General features: G+C 37.0%; 2 protein-coding genes, 2 long non-coding RNA genes and 1 pseudogene across 4 annotated transcripts in view; 3 read left to right on the top strand and 2 right to left on the bottom strand.

Annotated features, from left to right (window-relative positions):
- LOC147283091 (uncharacterized) overlaps positions 1 to 19,540 on the top strand; it is a 90,807-nt gene that overhangs the window by 5,198 nt on the left and 66,069 nt on the right. The gene's annotated exons all lie outside the window — the stretch shown is intronic.
- On the top strand, positions 3,180 to 3,705 carry LOC147283100 (uncharacterized). The gene is made up of 3 exons (XR_015122796.1): positions 3,180 to 3,307; positions 3,402 to 3,516; positions 3,601 to 3,705. It is a non-coding gene; the product is annotated as an uncharacterized LOC147283100 (long non-coding RNA).
- The window catches only part of LOC147283095 (rust resistance kinase Lr10-like), a 48,641-nt pseudogene continuing 35,432 nt past the window's right edge, over positions 6,332 to 19,540 (top strand).
- LOC147283099 (uncharacterized) lies at positions 10,416 to 11,873 on the bottom strand. Its single transcript, XM_086246223.1, has 6 exons — positions 11,833 to 11,873; positions 11,559 to 11,732; positions 11,358 to 11,465; positions 11,197 to 11,266; positions 11,006 to 11,104; positions 10,416 to 10,579 (listed from the first exon to the last, which is right to left on the bottom strand). The coding sequence occupies exons 1-6, from the start codon at positions 11,871 to 11,873 to the stop codon at positions 10,490 to 10,492; spliced, it is 582 nt and encodes a 193-aa protein (XP_086102349.1). The 3' UTR covers positions 10,416 to 10,489.
- On the bottom strand, positions 15,599 to 18,995 carry LOC147283098 (uncharacterized). Its single transcript, XM_086246343.1, has 3 exons — positions 16,534 to 18,995; positions 16,333 to 16,438; positions 15,599 to 16,249 (listed from the first exon to the last, which is right to left on the bottom strand). Exons 1-3 carry the CDS (start codon positions 18,993 to 18,995, stop codon positions 15,599 to 15,601), a joined length of 3,219 nt encoding a protein of 1,072 aa, XP_086102469.1.

Genomic DNA, 19,540 nt, shown 5'->3' with positions numbered 1-19,540 from the left:
ACCACAATCTACCTTGAGGTCGGCCACGTCGAGGAGCCATATCCATACTAACAGAGGAAAAACCTTTTTGTACACTGAAGGATGCACATTCAGTGCAGAATTGAGGAATCTAAAACCTAACGCTCTGATACCAAGTTGACAGGACCGCCCCCAGATTCCACCCTGAAACCCGGAGAGGTCCTGCGGGAATCCAAATTCAAGGAAAATCCTACCGAAAATTCGGCAGAACCTCCCCTGAAAATGGACTAACCCAGAAACTTCTAAACCTGTTAAAAAGCACTTCTAAGTCTTTCAGCCACCTCTACCACAAGCAAATAAAGGGTCTCGGACCCACTTAAACCTTAGGAGTTGTTATCAGAGCCACTAATCATTTACAATAAATTTTTACAAAAATAACATGGCGCCTACAGGGTCCAGGAATGAAAAATGGATGCTATGCCTCGACGCGTTTGGCTCGACCTCCACCAATGCTACTACCTGGGGGACAATTGAAGAAAAAACGAGAAAACGGTGAGATAGGCTCAGTGAGTGGACAATCAAATGAACATGAAATCAAAGATTTAATATCTTTTCAGAAAACCCTTTTACACACGTTTAACTCTAAAATCTTAGAATGTCCTTTGAAATCCCCCAGTTTTTAAAACCATTTCTCAGTGAAATAATAAAATCCAGAGCTGAAAATCAAACTTTGAAAGTCCAAGTTCTCAAACTGAAATCGATATTGTCAATTTATAAATAAATAACTTGAGCTGAAAACTTTCTTCTCAACATTCTCAATATATTGAAAATCAATAAAACTGTTCAACTGAAACCGTCTTACTTAAAAACCTTTTTGCGGTCATAAACTCATCACTTAAAATACTTAACAGTTGAAAACACACACCAGTCAGATACCCATAGAATCTGTCATACATGCGCAGAGCCGAGGATCTGTCATACGCATGCAGAGCCATAAATAATCTGTCATACATGCGCAGAGCCGAGGATCTGTCATACGCATGCAGAGCCATAAATAATCTGTCATACATGCGCAGAGCCGAGAATCTGTCATACGCATGCAGAGCCATAAATAATCTGTCATACATGCGCAGAGCCGAGAATCTGTCATACGCATGCAGAGCCATAAATTCTGTCGTACGTGCACGCAGAGCGGCCCCCAAAGGGCAAAGCATCCCGACACACGGCCCAAAGCCTATGTGTGTGCCGTGATGGGTCCCAAAGACCTATTAAATCTGATAACCTGGAGGGGTACTGAAAAGGTGGTTTGAAAAAACCAATAACTCATAAACACATAATTCAAATCTCAAATCCTTTCATTTTTCTTCCAAAACTCTTCTTAACAAAACCAAACTCATCGAATATACATTTGTTCAACTCACAATATCTAGATTCATAAATCCATGAAACTTTGAAATGCAAAAACCATAAATATCAATTTTAAATTTAGGAAAGAAGAATTTAAAAACCCAATTTTAACCCAAAAATCCTTTAGCTTAATTTCAAACTCAATATAGCTAAGTAATAGAATTTAATCATCAACATGTAAAAACATTTCAGAAAAATTTAAAAGTTAGTCCACTCACAGATTAACCAAGCTATGCACAATCCTTTCCGAGATTTGTTTCCATCTCCCGATTCAACACTTGTTCGCCACTAGAAATAGCCGAGAGACAATACTTTATCAACCTTAGCCAGAGCTTGTCCGAGTGCCGATTGGTATTGATCAAGCGTCCGTTTGTGCCCTGATTCCCAGTTCAGTTTCTCTAATCACTTTCAAATCACCTGGTTCGAGACCAGAAGTCGCCGGAGTCGCCGGAACGGCCACCGGAGTAGCCGCGGTCTTCTAGCTTTGCACTACCGTTTTGGGAGGTCGTCGGAGTGAAAGAATTGTATGGGGAAACTCAGAACGTCGAGGGGAATCGATTTGTAGTGGTCGGACCTCGCAATTTGGCCGGAAAATCCAAGTCATCTGCAGGGGCTGGCATCGGATTTCGCGCCGTCACGTCGTGGTGGTGGTCCGATTGGGTGATTAGAGGCTAGGGGAAGATGGAGAAGGAGAAGGCGAGGTGATGGGTGGGTGTCTCGTCGCCATTGGCTGCCGGACGGCGAGACACTCGCCGGAGGAGACGATCGGCCAGAGAGAAAGGAGAGGAAAGAGAGAGAATCGGGGGGGGGGGGTGTGCGTGAGGAGAGAGAGATATAAAGGAGAGAGAGAAGGTTCTAGAGAGAGAGAGAGAGAGAGAGAGAGAGAGAGAAGGTTCTAGAGAGAGAGAGAGAAGTCTAGAAAATCTGATTTTTAAACCCCAATTTGTCATTTTACGAAATTGCCCCTCGCTTCAAACGCCCATATCTTCCAATCTGTAACTCGGATCGAAGCATGCTACGTGTCTATGAACTCGGGGGATCGAAACCTATCTAACGGACCCAAAGTCAAAATCGAAAACCCATTCTTTTTAAAAGTCAACTTTTGGTCAAGCTTAAATTAAAATAAAAATAAATAAATCAAAACTCTTTTTATTTTCCAAATAAATCTCAAAATCTTTAAAATACAATTTCACACCTTTAAAAAAAAATCTCTTAAAAACATAGTTAAATAAAAATTTAAATTTCTAGTGAAAATTTGGGTCGGGTCGTTACATTACACTAGTTGTGAAGGTAAAATGAAAAAACTATATATTTTTTGTTTATGTTAAAAAAAGACATGAAAATTAAATAGAGAAGGCAAAAGTGTGGTTAAAAAAAATTGTGGATTTTTTTAATGCTCCTGGTTTTGCATTCAAGTTGCTCAAAAGGTTTGATCAAGATTTAATGATCCTAGTTGTTTATATCTAGATATTGCAGACTTAGTTCTAAAAATAAATATGTATGGGTTACAGATCAATGGAAATCTGCACTGAAATTTCAGTTCTTATATTCTTCTTCATGTTAATCAAATTATAGCTAGAATACTTCCACTTTGCAAAAGTTTTCCTTTTGTTGCACATTGTATTGCAATATATTAATATTACCATTGACTTCCAGCGAGTGGGCCTGGGAGGTGCAAGGTAAATAATGGAGGTGGTTGGCATGAAGCTCAAGATGGACATGCATATTCTGCTGGTACGGTAAGTGATCTTCATGTGTTCCCTTTAAAAAAAAAAAAAAAAAAAAAAAAAAAAAAAAAAAAAAAAAACAAACAAACAAAACATTCTGCTCTTGGAAAATATATTTATTTTTAATTCCTATTATTTCTCTAAACATGATGATGGAGAGGTCAAATACAAGTGTCCTGCTGGGTTTAAAGGTGATGGTGTCAAAAGTTGTGAAGGTAAGAGAAATTAACGTCTTGGTATTTTTTGTTGTTGTTTTTCAATTTCACTGTAATAGGAAATAAATCTACTAATGCATTGATGTCTAAATAGCTCAAGTTCAGAAATTAAAGTCATGTTTTTGTACTGTGACAACAATGGTTCGATGCAATATATTGCCAATTTTGAAGGTAATCAACGCCCAGCCTGGGGATGCAAAGGGACTAATGTAAGTGAACGTTTTTGTTAAGTTTGGCCGACCATTTGTGCAACCAAAACATTGAAATGTCAGAATGCATGTGTTTTGTATTAGGGTAAGGCTGACTGCCATGGCTGGATATGGGTAGATGAGTATAAGAACTGTGGATTCACCAATGTTTCGGCATCACAACCACCCAAAGATACCGGAGTGTCAAATTTCGCGGATTCATCACAAGGGTCAGCTGCCCCTGATTTATCTCAACAGTCCAGACCCCTGGATTTGGTGGATGAAGAACCTGGGAACGACTATCATTCAGAGTCATCGCTAGACTGCACCCCTGCCAATTGGCGTCCATGGTGGCCATCTGACTCATCGTGGTCACCTGATCCTGATGACATTTACTCTCCGTATTAACAAATGTAATTATAATGTGCAAATCTGGTTGTGACGTCACTAAACTTGGCAGGCTACAATCAGGAAGATTGCTGTTACTCTTGATTAATTTTGCAGTTTTCATGTTGTGAGAATTGCTTCTTGGGTATCTGCTTGATTATTGTTGTACTAAGACTCAATCTAAGTACTATGGATGAAGTGTATGCTTGGCCATTTTATTTTATGCATTTTGTTCGTTTTGTTGTTTATGGATGTGAGTAATGTGACTGTGTATATATGAATACGTGGCTGCATTGTTTGGTAAATAAATGACGTATCGGTGTATACCTTAGGACTATAATTCATAGTTGGTAACTTGGTATATAACTATAGAAGCAATTTTGTTCAGAATTTTCAATTGCATGTCAAAACCTGATTGTCAAACAGGATCTTGTATTTAGTAGTCTGAGAAAGCAATTGCTCTTTCGTCTATACACAGTTGCAGTGCGAAACGATTTTTGGCCCAGTGATGAAGTTACCATTCTCTTGATGTTTGGTTCAAGAAAATGGTAATTTGGATCAACAAAATGGTAACTTACCAATTTTTGACAAAAAGTTACCATTTCTTGAGAAAAAAAAAATCAAGAAAATGGTAACTTTGGTCAAGTTGGGCTTGGTTACCACTTTATTGATCGAAGTTACCATTTTCTTGATTGAACGATCAAGAAAGTGGTAACAGTTTTTGCCCCACTGATTTGCTTACAAGCTTCTTGAGGATTGGTTCAAGAAAATGGTAACTTGGGTCAAGAAAATGGTAACTTACCATTTCTTGAGAAAAAGTTACCATTTCTTGAGAAAAATAATCAAGAAAATGGTAACTTTGGTCAAGATTTGGCTTGGTTACCACATTCTTGACTGAGGTTACCATTTTCTTGATCGAACGATCAAGAAAGTAGTAACATTTTTTTCCCCACTGATTTGGTTACCATTTTCTTGAGGTTTGGTTCAACAAAATGGTAACTTACCATTTATTGAGCTAAAGTTACCATTTCTTGAGGAAATAAATCAAGAAAATGGAAAGTTTGGTCAAGATTGGGCTTGGTTACCACATTCTTGAACCAAGTTACCATTTTCTTGATCGAACGATCAAGAAAGTGGTAACATTTTTTGCCCCATTGATTTGGTTACCATTTTCTTGATGTTTGGTTCAAGAAAATGATAACTTGGATCAAGAAAATGGTAACTTACCATTTCTTGAGAAAAAGTTACAATTTCTTGAGAAAAAAAATCAAGAAAATGGTAACTTTGGTCAAGGTTGGGCTTGGTTACCACTTTCTTGATCAAAGTTACCATTTTCTTAATCGAACAATCAAGAAAGTGGTAACGTTTTTTGCTTGGCTGATTTGGTTACCATTTTCTTGAGGATTGGTTCAAGAAAATGGTAACTTGGATCAAGAAAATGGTAACTTACAATTTCTTGAGAAAAAGTTACCATTTCTTTAGGAAAAGTTACCATTTCTTGAGGAAAAAATCAAGAAAAATGTAACTTTGGTCAAGGTTGGGATTGGTTACCACATTCTTGAATCAAGTTACCATTTTCTTGATCGAATAATCAAGAAAGTGGTAAGGTTTTTTTCTTGGCTGATTTGGTTACCATTTTCTTGAGGATTGGTTCAGGAAAATGGTAACTTACCATTTCTTGAGAAAAAGTTACCATTTTTTGAGGAAAAAAATCAAAAAAATGGTAGCTTTGGTCAAGATTGGGCTTTGTTACCACATTCTCGAACCAAGTTACCATTTTCTTGATCTTTTTCTCAAGAAAGTGGTAACTTAGATCAAGAAAATGGTAACTTACCATTGCTTGAGGAAAAAAATCAACAAAATGGTAAGTTTGGTCAAGATTAGGCTTGGTTACCACATTCTTGAACCAAGTTACCATTTTCTTGATCGAATGATCAAGAAAGTGGTAACGTTTTTTGCCTCACTGATTTGTTACCATTTTCTTGATGTTTGGTTCAAGAAAATGGTAACTTTGATCAAGAAAATGGTAACTTACCATTTCTTGAGAAAATGGTAACTTACCATTTCTTGAGAAAAAGTAACCATTTCTTGAGGAAAAAAATCAAAAAAATGGTAATTTTGGTCATGATTGGGCTTGGTTACCACATTCTTGAACCAAGTTACCATTTTCTTGATCGAACGATCAAAAAAGTGGTAACTTGGTTTGAGGCAAGGTTTTAGTTACCATTTTCTTGATGTTTGGTTCAAGAAAATGGTAACTTCGATCAAGAATATGGTAAGTTACCACATCTTGATCAAGAGTTACCATTAACTTGAGGGATGCATCAAAAAAATGGTAAAACTTGTTTACCAGTTCAGCAGGTTATCTATTTTTTTTTTTTTTTTTGATGTGGAGGCATTGTATGCCTCCAGTCATGATAGAAGGTCCCTCAAATGCGGAAATTATATAATGACTGCTGCTCCTTATTGCATTAATGATGCTATGAGTAAAGGGCATGTTTTTGTTAAGATTGGTCATTTAAATGCCTCAGAGCTGAAGGATTCGTGCCGTATAGAGCTTATGGTTTTGATCACATCACGCCCCCGCACAAAGAACATGAACCTTTCTTACATAGACATCCATAATGAGCTGCTCTATGGGTTTGAACTTTCATGGTTGCAGAGCTACGGGAGAAATCGAAGATGGTTTCATTATATAGAATGCTACATCGATGATGAAACCAACAAAGCTATTTGTGGTAGCGTTACCCTCTCTCCCTCTTTATTTGAATTCAGACATGCATGTCAAAATGAGTTAATATTATTAATTATGTCTTTCATTATGCAGACATTTCTTATTACTGGAATAGTCTAACAAGTGAGGATTCTCAATCTTATAATTTTCATTTTTTTTTTAGTTACTCGATTGTGTGAGACTCTCTCAATCTTATCGTTTCATTCTTTTTTTTAGTGATCCAATACTGCCTAAAATATCTAAATCAACTCTGTCAACTCTCTGTATTATGTTTTGCGCTTCCGGTTTACCTTACCATCGCTTGCTTAACAGGTGAGGTTATTCCTTTTTTCTTTTTAACTTTTTCTGTTTTTTCTTTGCTTAGACGTTGTTTATTTATATCTATATATATATATATATATAAAGGGAGACGGAGGATTAAGGTTAAATTTTCAATAGTTCGTAATTTATACCACCCAATTATAGCAAAAAATTTGTTGCCGCCCCCAGCCATTACCCAACAAACCAGCCGCACCCTAAACACATCCTACCAATAGTTTAGGCTTCATAATTACTAGAATTTACATCTATGCCATTAACCAAGCCCACAGCCCACAGAAACCGCAACCAATCCCATTGAAACTGCAACCAATTCCACAGCCCAAAGAACCGTTGGAAGCCCACAAATTGCCAGAAGCCCACAAAATGCCAGAAAACCCACAAACAAACCGCATCCAAGCAAGTCCACAGGACAGCTGGAAGCCCAACCCCCGCCAGCAGCCCAGCCTACCCCAAACCCACAAGCCCACCCCATTACAAACACGTAGCACACAAAATATCCCACAATCTCCATCACGAAAACAGTTTCAGACCCTCTCTCCCACAAAAACAGTTTCAGAACTCATCCCAGTTCAATTTTCCCCACTCCCCCCTCCAAGAATTATCCTTCAATTACAAAATTTTTTCGGACCGACTCCCCCCCCCCCCCCACGAAAACAGTTTCATAACCCATCCCTCTTCAACTTTCCCCACTCCCCCCTCCAAGATTTCTCATTCCATCATGAAAAGAGTTTCAGACCCACTGCCCCCCACGAAAACAGTTTCAAAACCCATCCCCCTTCAACCTTCCCCACTTCTCCCCACCACGATTTCTCATTCCATTACGAAAACATTTTCAGAATCCACTCCCTCTGAACTTCCCCCAACTCCCCCCCCCCATGATTTCTGATTCCATCATGAAACCAGTTTCAGAACCCACTCCCCCCTCCGAAAACAGTTTCAGAACCCACTCACTCTTCAACTTCCGCCACTCACCCCCCACGATTTCTCATTCCGAAATCTACTCCCCCTCCTACAAACCAACACATACATTTGCTGAAGAAAACCAAATCGACAACAAACATAAAGAATTTTTGCAGAAAAGGTAAGTGTACATAATTTTCTTCTCGGTATTCTGGGACATAAAAATTTGTGGGTATTCTGGGTAAGTGTACTAATGTTACTATATTTGAATTGAATTTGTGTTTCTTATGCAAATTGAGACTTAAAAATTGCAGGGTTCTAAAACTGTGACTACTTTCAGCAAGGTCACTAGTATTTTATAATAACTGTGACTACTTTCAAAATTGCATGTTCTAAAAAATGGCAAAGGGGAAGCAAGCAACAAAACAAAACAAAGCACCGAAACATAAGGTAAAACCACAAAAAACAATTGCAAATCAATTTCTAAATAAGAACAGTTTCACTTAGTCTAGAGGAAACAGTTTCACTTAGTGTAGGAGGAAACAGTTTCACTAAGTTGCATAATGTAATATGGTTTCATCATTTGACTGATGTAGTTTCACCTTGTTTATGCAAGTTGCACAAATGTATGTAACTATAACCAAGTCTAGGAGAAAACAGTTTCACTTAGTGTAGGAGGAAACAGTTTCACTAAGTTGCATAATGTAATATGGTTTCGTCATTTGACTGAGCTAATTTCAAGCACATAATTGTTCTTGATATAAATTCACTTGCTATAAATTCACTATAATTATCCATTTACACATAAACAGTTTCACTATAATTATCCATTTACACATGTTTACTTTACTTTACTATAAATGCAATGTAACTGAATATGGGACTAGGAAATGTACCTTGACATGTTTCTTATGTTTGAGTATACCTTGACATGTTTCAATTCATAGCATATCCTGATAAGTGTAACTATTTAAACATTTATAGAGTGAGAAAAAATTACCAGCAAATGATGCTAAATGGAATCCAGGTATACAATATCGATCTAACCTGGTGAGCTTTTTGAATATCCTCCAAAGCATAAAACCTAGTCTACAGCAGAAGCATCTGGACAAGTTAAAACAGACTCCTTTTTGGACTTTTTTCGATGCCTGCAACAGAGGATTAATAACAAAGAAAAAGCACAAGAAATCAGACCAACAGATCCACCAAATCCTCAGCTTGTATGACACAAGAACACACAAATTCAAAATTGGGGGAAGATCTGAAGCAATTGAAGTTGAAGATGTTGCAAAGATGTTTGGGTTCCCAAGTAATGGAAAGGAAGTACAAATCGACAACTATGGCTGCACAAGATCTGATTCAAGTTTTGTAAAGAGATGTTTCAGTGAAGACATAAGAGTGACCAAAAAAGAAGCTGAAAATGCACTTACAAAAGCCCTTCAAGAAGACAGAACGGATGATGCACTACTACAAAATAGCAAACAGACAACGGATAATCACCGTTGTCTAAGTTTATAATTTACCGTCGTCTAATCGAGTGTTGTCTATTCATACCCCAAATAGACAACGGATAAAATCCGTTGTCCTGGTGCACCTACACAACGGTTATAGATGTAACACCGTTGTATATACAACCTTTAAAATCAATGATTTGGAAGATACCGTTGTTGAGTGCCAAATTAAACATCGGTTTATATTTAAAAACCGATGTGTATATATATGTCAAACAATGGTTATGTTAAGTAAAGAATTGGTTTTACAACTATTTTAGGTAGAAACACGAGGTGAAATAGCCAATAAAACAACGGGTTATGGTCACAAACCGTTGTCTAATCTATTGAATAATATGTGTATTGCCATGTCTATAGGTTTTTCAAACTACGGTGTTTTATATGAAACCGTTGTATTCATGCATTAAGAAAATTAAATATTAACCATATAACCGTTGTATATACTTATTTGGTACATCGATTTTTGGATTAGAAACTATTGTATGAAGGTACTTAGCACAATGGCTTCTTAAGATTTGTGTGGTATGCTTAAGAATTAGACAATGGTTTATGATATTGAACCATTGTAAGTCAAGGGCACAGACCACGCTTTTTATCGAAAAACTGTTGTATAATGTGCCTGTTTACATCTGTTTTTAGAAACTCCCAATTGTCTTTGACCACAATGCAATTATGAACAAACAATGCAGAATCTGATTGATGAGATAGGTTGTTTTGGTACAACCATTAATTGATTCCCTTCATAATTAACATTCCTAATAAATTATACATTTACAAAATACCAATTCACAATAATAAAGGATTGGAATTTCTAATATAACCAAATAATATAAGATATTTAAAGGTAGTAATTGTATATATGTACCTTGCTCCCTTAACCCAATTTCATTCACAAAACCAGCCATATATGCCATAAACAAAAACCCTCCATATATACCTTTCCAAAAAACTAGGCATCAATCTAATGAATCAACCTAATTGCTGCCATTTATATATCAAAATATTATCCAGCAGCTGGCCTATCAATCATCCCAAGCTAATCTAGCAAAGTAATCAATATATCATATATACCCAAAGCTAGTCTAGCTAAACATATGGCCTACGTAAAAAAGGTGTCATGCAAAAATCCAACCAGAAATGTCTACATAAACTGGCCCACGAAGTTTGCCCATTCAGCCCGGACTTCATCGATATCTTCTTGGGTATAAGTGTTGTCCTGCCTTCGTTCCCACTGAAACAAGGCAAACATGGAGTACTAATATATTAAAAATAAAATTCAACCAAAAATTTTATGTAACAAAGATAATGATGTAACACCACAAATAGAAAGAAGAGGATTAGTTCTAAATCTCAATGTCCCAACCTCCCTGGCCCTCTATATTTGTGATGGCATGTCACTATCCCTGCTTGCATTTCATTTGTTCATATTGTTTTTTTTTTTGGGGGGTAAGAGGCATTTGTTAATCTATGGTCTCAATTTAAAATTCATCTATTTCTAAGACCCATTTCCCATCTTTGTTCGGTTAATTGAAAGCAGTTGAGGTTCCTGGGACTATCAAGGTGGCGCCAACAAACACTTCCAAAACTTGAGCAAGCATATTCTATTATTACCAAAAACATGACCAACATAATGTCAGGTTGGCTGACTAATTCATACCTTATTCACAAAAGCTAAGCCCTCATCTTCAATTATTTCCTTCATAAAGCGCATAACAAAATAACCACACTCCTTGTCACTTGGTTGTTGAGGAATGCCCTAAATACAAATAAACATTAATTAGAATGAGCACATATATAGTTCATTTAGCAATTTTTTATTTGATGTTTAAAGCAAACAAGCCAACCTACCGCCATATTTTTCCAAATTATTGTTTTACGCCCTTGCCTATTCACTTGAGCATTGAATATTTTAATCCCGCTGTGGCATGATCGAAAAACCAAATGATTTCAACACTTTATGAGATATGGAGTGAAATTATAAACTGATGACAAAAAAATTACAGCCTTACTTGTCCACAACAGTTCTCCATTCATCACCGATCAGACGCCTTCTCATTGGGTCCATAAAATAGACAATCTCCTTCTCCGGATTGATAACCGTCAACATCCAATGATTTCTACGCATTTAAAATTCTCTTTAAATACATTACATGGCTGGAAATGTGTATTTACATTCACAATCAAAGATATTTTAACATTGAATAACTTACCCGGAATTGTAAGGGACTAAAAAAATCTTATCGTTAGAAGACGTGGCGAACCTATCTGCCAAGTGCCGTGTTCTTTCCGTTACAGTTCCACACCCTATTGCACCAGTTCGAGCAGGGTCTACGAAACCAACCATGTTTACCATCTTTGATCTCTTCACCACATTGTACAAGTACCTAAAAAATATTTAGCAAGTCAAATAGCTAGCATGATTGAATAATCTCATCTTTTTTGCTGGATATTAATATGTAAAAATCCCCTATTCATTTTTTTTACCTCATGTAAACCAGAATACAGTTGGCTGATATTTCAACCATGCCACCAAATTGGGTAATATCTTCGGACAGTATGTAGGTTCTACGAGCTGCCCCAAAAACGTCCGCCTCTATTTCAAAGTTGATTGTTAATCCCTCATTCATTACATTTTGTGCATACATGCACAACAACTTCAGTGGCGTAGGCATTGCTTGCAGGTTCAACACAATTCCCTTCATCCTATCTTGCTTCTCATCTTTTGCTTTCTTCAACACAATCTTGTCCTGCCCAGCACACATCCAAAGCACATATAACATTATAAAAATTAATTGTAGGGCTGGGTTTCAATTCATTCAAACCTCAATGGAGTACTTATAATCATCAAAAATCAATATGTTGTATTAGTTGACTACTTAATTTGTACATGCAGCAGCTGCCAGCTTGCCAAGGTGTGTCGTCTATGAGTCAAATTATAAAAGAGTATCTATGAGTCATATTCATGGTTACTTAATGAGAAAAATTAAGTGCTAGCTAGCTTTGTAGTTAGGCAAGGGAGAAATTGATCTCATGAATACAATGCATATTGCAGAGAGGGGTAATGGCCAAGTATTATTAATGATTTATAATAATACTTTGAAACAAGGTTTATAGTCAAATTATTGTATGTGAATTCAAATAAGTTGGGATGAAATATATACCTTCAAAACAATTTTCTTGTCCTGCCCAGATTCCAGGTGGACACAATCAGCATCCACATCGATCTTCTGCGTGTCTTTCTTGTCCACCTGCTGTTCAGCATTCTTCTTCATTTCCTTCTCCACATTTTCTTCAATATTGTCCTCAACTTTGTTCAGAATAAGAGTCTTCTTGACTGCATTGGTGCTTGCTTTATCAGAGCCATATCCAACAGTATGAGGAGTTGATGGAGTACCGGGATTAGGGGTTAACATCTCAGGGGTTGGTCCCTCAGCCTTGGAATTCTTCCCTTCCTCTATTTCATGAATTTTCTCCATCCAATATTTTCGTTCCTCAGCTATTATCTTCTCCCGCTCCTCTTCCATGATCTGTTTGACACTATCTCTGATTGTGTCTTTTATACTCTTTCTTGGAGGGAGCCTAAAGTAAGAACTAGGCTTTACATAACCTCCCACACCTCTAACTCGCCCCGAGTGCTCAGGGGTCCCTAATGCCATTGTTAGCACATCAGTGGTACCAGAAATAGATAATGTGCCATCAGCTACCTGTTTCTTCAAATCCTCCTGAAACAATATATGTCTTATAAATAAACAAGGACAAATAAAGTTGATTTCAAATTTAAAAAGAAGTCAACATTGTCAGATCCAACATTGGTAGGATTATAATCAATACAATATCAGTAGCTTACTTACAATTCTGGCAGCAGTCTCCGCTACCTTTGCATTTGGGATCTTCCCACTTTTATCTTCGTGTGCTTTAATCCAAAGGGATGCCCGATCAAACTCCGCATCAGGCATTGTTTTCAGCTTTAAAACAAACAAATGATTAACATCTTAATAAACTTGATTAACATCTTAATATATATATTCAACCAAGGCAGTTAAAATTCACACTAACCAGTTCATCCTCCAAACCAGCATACCCTTTACCCGATAGTCTATGACGATACTCATGCTTAGATATCCTATCCACCTGTTCGTTGTGAACTTGCTGCAAAATAGAATATTTCCACACAGTGAGGACTCTATTTACAAGTTTAAAAACAACAATTTTATAGAAATAAAACAAAAGAAAAAGCTGACATGCAGACCAGGCCAAGGATCACTTGCATGGTCATCCCAATTCAAAGTCCTGGCAGCTCACTTGCCAGGACAGAAAGGGAGGATTTAATACACATGTACAAAAACAGCTGCATTAGTTGTGAGCCAGGACAGAAAGGGAGGATTTATTACTGGTACAGTAATATGCTATCTGCATTAGTTGCACATTAATGCATATGTAGCTAACAGCTGTGAGCCTGTGACTTGAATTGTGTGGTTGTTGTGGCTGTATGTTGTGTACTTGCAGGTGCATGCATGTTTTTATGATGCACAATTTGGTTTCAATTTCTTAAACCATTTTAGAAGCCACACATTGTATTTCAAAAACTGCTATAAATATAATCTGTAACCCTATCCTACTTCAGTTACATGCATTTTCAAACACTTTCTTCCTAAACAACATGAGCCACTACTTTGTATTCAACATAAATTAGTTTAGAAGCATTTTCTTGCACTTAGAATTAATTAACTAGTTTTGCTTGTCTGCATCTAGCTTGCCAATGTCCAATCATTCCTAAGTATGAACTTAGATGTGCTCTGAATTTGAGTATAGAATGCAAACTCACAATAGTTTATTGAAATGATTAATAATTTAATATCTGGAAAATATTTCTTTAGTCAATTAACTGATGGCAAAGTATTTGTACCTTGTTAAAGTCCAATGACAATTAAGGTAACTGTAATTGTCCTTGACTCATCAACTACCAAATATCAGTCACCTTTACTGTCTCAATTATAGGCAATCACTTCATTTCACTTTCATTTTTCATTGAGGTTGTTATTGTAATGAGTCATGACTTGTTTGTCTTTTCAGATTGTTTTTGTACATGTGTATTAAATCCTCCCTTTCTGTCCTTGAATAGTGACTGAATATAACCAAGAAAAAATAGGCATAATTAATATCTTACCTCCCACTGATCCGAAATCCTAGAGTTCACAAAGACCTTCCAATCTGCCTTCTCAATAAATTCATACTCTTTAGGAGGGTCAATTAATAAATCAGGTTGGTCTTTGTAAGGGAGTACATATTTAGTAGTCAGTCTAGACTTGAATTCCCTCCACTTAGATGATGCAGATGCTAACACCATCTTCCTACATTCAGCAGGTAGCACAAAAGCCATCTACTTGCATAGAGAAACACACGTTACACAATTTACATCTTAATAAAACTGTAATTTTATAAAGTTTTAGTATGATAATGTACTAGTCATATAAATGTGGGACAAATGTTGCTTACCTCTACATTTTCCCAAATTTTGGCCTTTACATGATCATCCACTTTCTTCCAAGTGTCTATGATAATTGGGACCTTTGTACGTGCTAAAGTCCCAATGTAAGACTGCATCTCGGTCGCTGCCTTCCCATGTGGCTGCCCTTTTGCATTGAACTCCACCGCCTTTTTGACTTTCATTATTTTTCGCTTTACAATGCGAGGCATTGTAACCATCCCCCTCTTATTCTTTCCATTAACTGAGCTCTCGGTGGTGGCAGTGTCCTTTGTCACCTTCGATTGAGATGAAGTGGGCTCAGCTGCCTTTGATTTGGAGGTCTTCTTCTTGGAGGAAGCCACTGCCTTTGCACCCATTGAAGTGGGCTCAGCTGATTTTGATTACTGTAAAAAATAAATAAATAAATGATTGAAACCTATAGAATTTACTACTAAAGATTTAATTTTCAGTACCAAGTAAAAACTCATGAATGGCAGTGTCATAGAGATATGCTACATATCCTTCCAATTAGATTAATAGAACTAACCTTTACTTATCTGTAGTTTCTGCTAAATTTTGCAAAGAATGCAAAGAATGCAGTAAAGCACCTGCAAAACAATACCAATCATGGATTAAAAGCTTTATATAATCAGATACATGGATTAAAAGCTTTATATAACCAGAAAAACACTTAACCAAAAATCACACATTAAAAATAAGCACACAGTCATGGCTCAAGCAAAACAAAAAAACCAGTTACCTTAGATAAATGCCCTTTTGATACTACTGATCAATCCATATACCCTCACCATCAGGTCTAATGCAATTTGTAGGATTTTCACTAACAATGTCATCAAATGTCTCAATGGATGGAAGATCTCTGGTAACAGGTTCATGATGCACTATAATATCCCCTAACTCATCATCATAATCGCAATCATTGTAATTTCTATCTTGGGTTGATAGAACAACAGACCATGCAGCATCTGCAGGGTCTTCCACGTAAAAGACTTGTTTGACTTGGCTAGCCAAAACAAATTGATCATGCTTGAAACCTATCCTACTAAGATTGACCAAAGTAAAGCCTAGATCATCTATTTTAATTCCATTTGTATTCTCAACCCAATCGCACTTAAATATAGGAATTCTAAACTTGAAGTAGTCAAGTTCCCATATTTCTTGAATCACCCCATAGAAACACATATCTGTGATTATGGGGTTTTTATCTTTCGCACTAGAAATTTGCATTGTATCACCAACCCAACACACGCCACTGTTTTGAACAGCCCGAACTGCATCACGAGTCTTAGTATTAAAATGAACCCCATTAATGGAATAAGCATTAAATTTCGGGACTTCCATGCATGGACCATCAGCTAGCCAACTCAGCGTGTCTGGTATGTCATTAGTTTCACAATTGAGGTCAGATTTAACCTGCAAGGATAAACACTCATTTACATACAAGCTAGGAATTACTTATATAGCTTAGTGCATCCTTTTAAGAAACTAACACTTACTCGATTCTTTAACCAAAGAATGAAAGTGCGATTGTGCTTATCTTGCAGCCACTTTTCATTTTTTTTGAACCTAGGATGTGTAGCCTTCAAATAGCTCATATGCTCACTACAAAAAATGTTAGAATCCTCAATTAATATTGACAGTTGTGCTACTCAAAGACTTAATTAATGAACATGAAAATTAAGTCAGATTTCCCTTACGCGATATAAGGTATCACTTCCTTTGTATTCTCTAATACAAACAGATGGGCTTGGTCCAAAAGCTCACGATCAACCCTATGTATAGAAGCACCGGATAAGGGCTTACATTCCTTAGAAGATCCCTGATTGTGTCTTGATGGGATTCCAACAGTACTGCCACGAGAAAGATGTTCAAAGCAAAATTCCAAAGCTTCTTCAGCAATATAACACTCGGCAATGCAACCCTCGGGTCGATACCGATTCCGAACATACCCCTTTAGCACTTTCATATACCGTTCAAACGGATACATCCACCTAAAGTAAACTGGTCCACATAACTGAACTTCTCTAATAAGATGCACCGTTAAATGAACCATAATATCAAAAAATGATGGTGGAAAATACTTCTCGAGCAAACAAAGTGTAACCACTAGATCTTCCTGCGTCTTATCTAGTATAGAAGTATCCACCACTTTACTACATATAGCATTGAAGAAGAAACAAAATCTGGTTATAGCATATCTCACAGGCTTCTCCAAAACTGAACGGATGGCCACGGGTAGTAATTGTTGCATGAAGGCATGACAATCATGTGACTTAAGGCCAACAAGTCTTAAATCCTCCATTGATACCAGACTCCTAACATTTGAAGAATACTGCTCAGGGACTTTCATACCAAAAAAAGAATTGCATACGGTTCTCTTCTCTTCCCTCGAAAGATTCCAACTAGCTGCAGGCAAATGAGTTCTTTTTTCTCCAACAATAGGTGCTAATTCAGTACGTACCCCCATGTCCAGGAGATCTAAACGAGCTGCAAGCCCATCTTTTGTTTTGGTAGGAATGTTCAACAATGTACCGATAATACTATCGCATACATTTTTCTCAATGTGCATAACATCGAGAATATGCCGAACATGAAGAGATTTCCAATATTCGAGTTGGAAAAAGATTGACTTCTTTTTCCAACACGCTCTTGTATCACCCTCCACCCGGTTACGGGGCCACTTTTTCTTCCCAAAAGGTAAGAAATTAAGGCTTTCCACCTTTGCCAATACTTCTTCCCCACTTAATGGCACAGGAGGTGGAGAAAATTCTTGACAATTATTAAATGCAGCCTTTTGCTTTCGATAAGGATGATGTCGTGCTAAGAATCTTCGATGGCCTATGTATGAGCATTTATTTCCATGAACCAACCTGTGGGGTTTTGTGTGTTCTCCACATACTGGACATGCATTATATCCTTTTACCACACATCCAGATAAGTTACCATAGGCTGGAAAATCGTTTATTGTCCATAAAAGTACAGCTTTTAGAGTGAAATACTCTCCTTTGTATGCATCATACACTTCTGCAACTCCCTGCCATAGCCTTTTTAAATCATCAATCAAAGGTGCTAGGTAAACGTCTATATCATTTCCAGGTTGTTTAGGACCAGAAATTAATAGACTCATCATCATGAACTTTCTTTTCATACACAACCATGGTGGAAGGTTATAAGTGACAAGTAGAACAGGCCAGCAACTGTATCTACTACTTAAAGAGCTATGGGGATTGAAACCATCAGCTGCAAGTGCGAGTCTTAGGTTTCTAGGATCTTCAGCAAATTCAGGCCACTTATAGTCCACTAACTTCCAAGACGGGGAATCTGCAGGATGCCGCATCTTACCATCATTCACTCTTCCATGAACATGCCAAGTCAAACTCTCAGATGTTTTACTAGACTGAAACATCCTTTTAAACCTTGGGATAATTGGAAAGTACCACAACACCTTTGCGGGCACTCCCTCCTTAACAGTTGAATCCTTACTTAACTTCCACCTTGACACAGTACAATTGGGGCAATTAACCTCATCAGCATACTCATTCCTATACAAAATGCAGTCATTAGGGCATGCATGTATTTTCTCATAGTCCATGCCTAATGCACACAAAGTCTTCTTAGCCTCATACATAGACGTGGGTATTTTATTACCTGATGGAAGAAAATCCCCAAAGGCAATCAAGTAGTCAGTGAAACTTGCATCACTCAATCCATGCTTTGCTTTCAAATTGTACAATCTTACAAGTGCTCCCAACTTGGTGAATTTATCACAACCAGGATATAAAGGTTCATCGCCATCCCCAACCGAATTAATGAAATCGTTACAATCATTTGAACATTCTTCCTCTTCATTATCTACCATATCCACTGTTTCGGAAACAAAATTAGTATCTTGTTCCTCCACACATCTACCTACATTCGCAAATGTACTTGAAACTTCTCCATGCCATATCCAAGTTTGGTAACTTTGGTCAACCCCATTTAAATAGAGATGATCCCTTATAACTCCAATCCCAAATTGTCTCATATTTCCACATTTTCGGCAAGGGCAATGAATGAGATTTGGGTTTCTAGCATGCTGTAATGCAAAATTGAAGAATTCTTGAATCCCTAACTCATATGCCCTTGATCTCCTATCCGCATACATCCATGACTTATCCATCTTTCACCAAAAACAAACATATCATTTATAAAATCATACCAAATATTGACTCTATTGAAACAAAACAAAAAGAAATTAACACAAACTAAACATAACCACTATACCAGAACCCATAAACCTTGTACCTTTAACACACATATTTTTGGGGTATTGGAAGGGCAGCAGCTATATATGCACTTCAATACAAAATTTCAAACTCCTAACTATTATTCCCATCAAATTCAAGTATGTTTTCTATAATGTGTAACAAAAGTAATGTGAATAGCATCAAGAAATCAACACAATCCCTACAATAGTCTAAAAATAAAACTGTACCAAACAAAGTAGTTATTCAACATGCAAGTACCAAGCTCAAACAAAGTAGTGAGTAATCCTAAACTATACCTAACTACATGCCAGAACCAACAAAACAGGGAAAACAAAAAAAAACCAAACAAGAAAAATAAAATGAAAACCAGCCTGATGAACTCACCTTTCCAATCCAATCAGTGCGCAGCCTATATTCACAATCCCCAAGCTCACTAAGCAATTCACCTCTTCAACTA

This window comes from Dryas octopetala, chromosome 6 (genome assembly GCF_963921425.1).
Source record: "Dryas octopetala chromosome 6, drDryOcto1.1, whole genome shotgun sequence".
In the NCBI taxonomy this organism is placed as follows: Eukaryota; Viridiplantae; Streptophyta; class Magnoliopsida; order Rosales; family Rosaceae; genus Dryas; species Dryas octopetala.
Note: the sequence above shows the minus strand (reverse complement) of the source record. Positions and strands in the feature narration are given on the sequence as shown.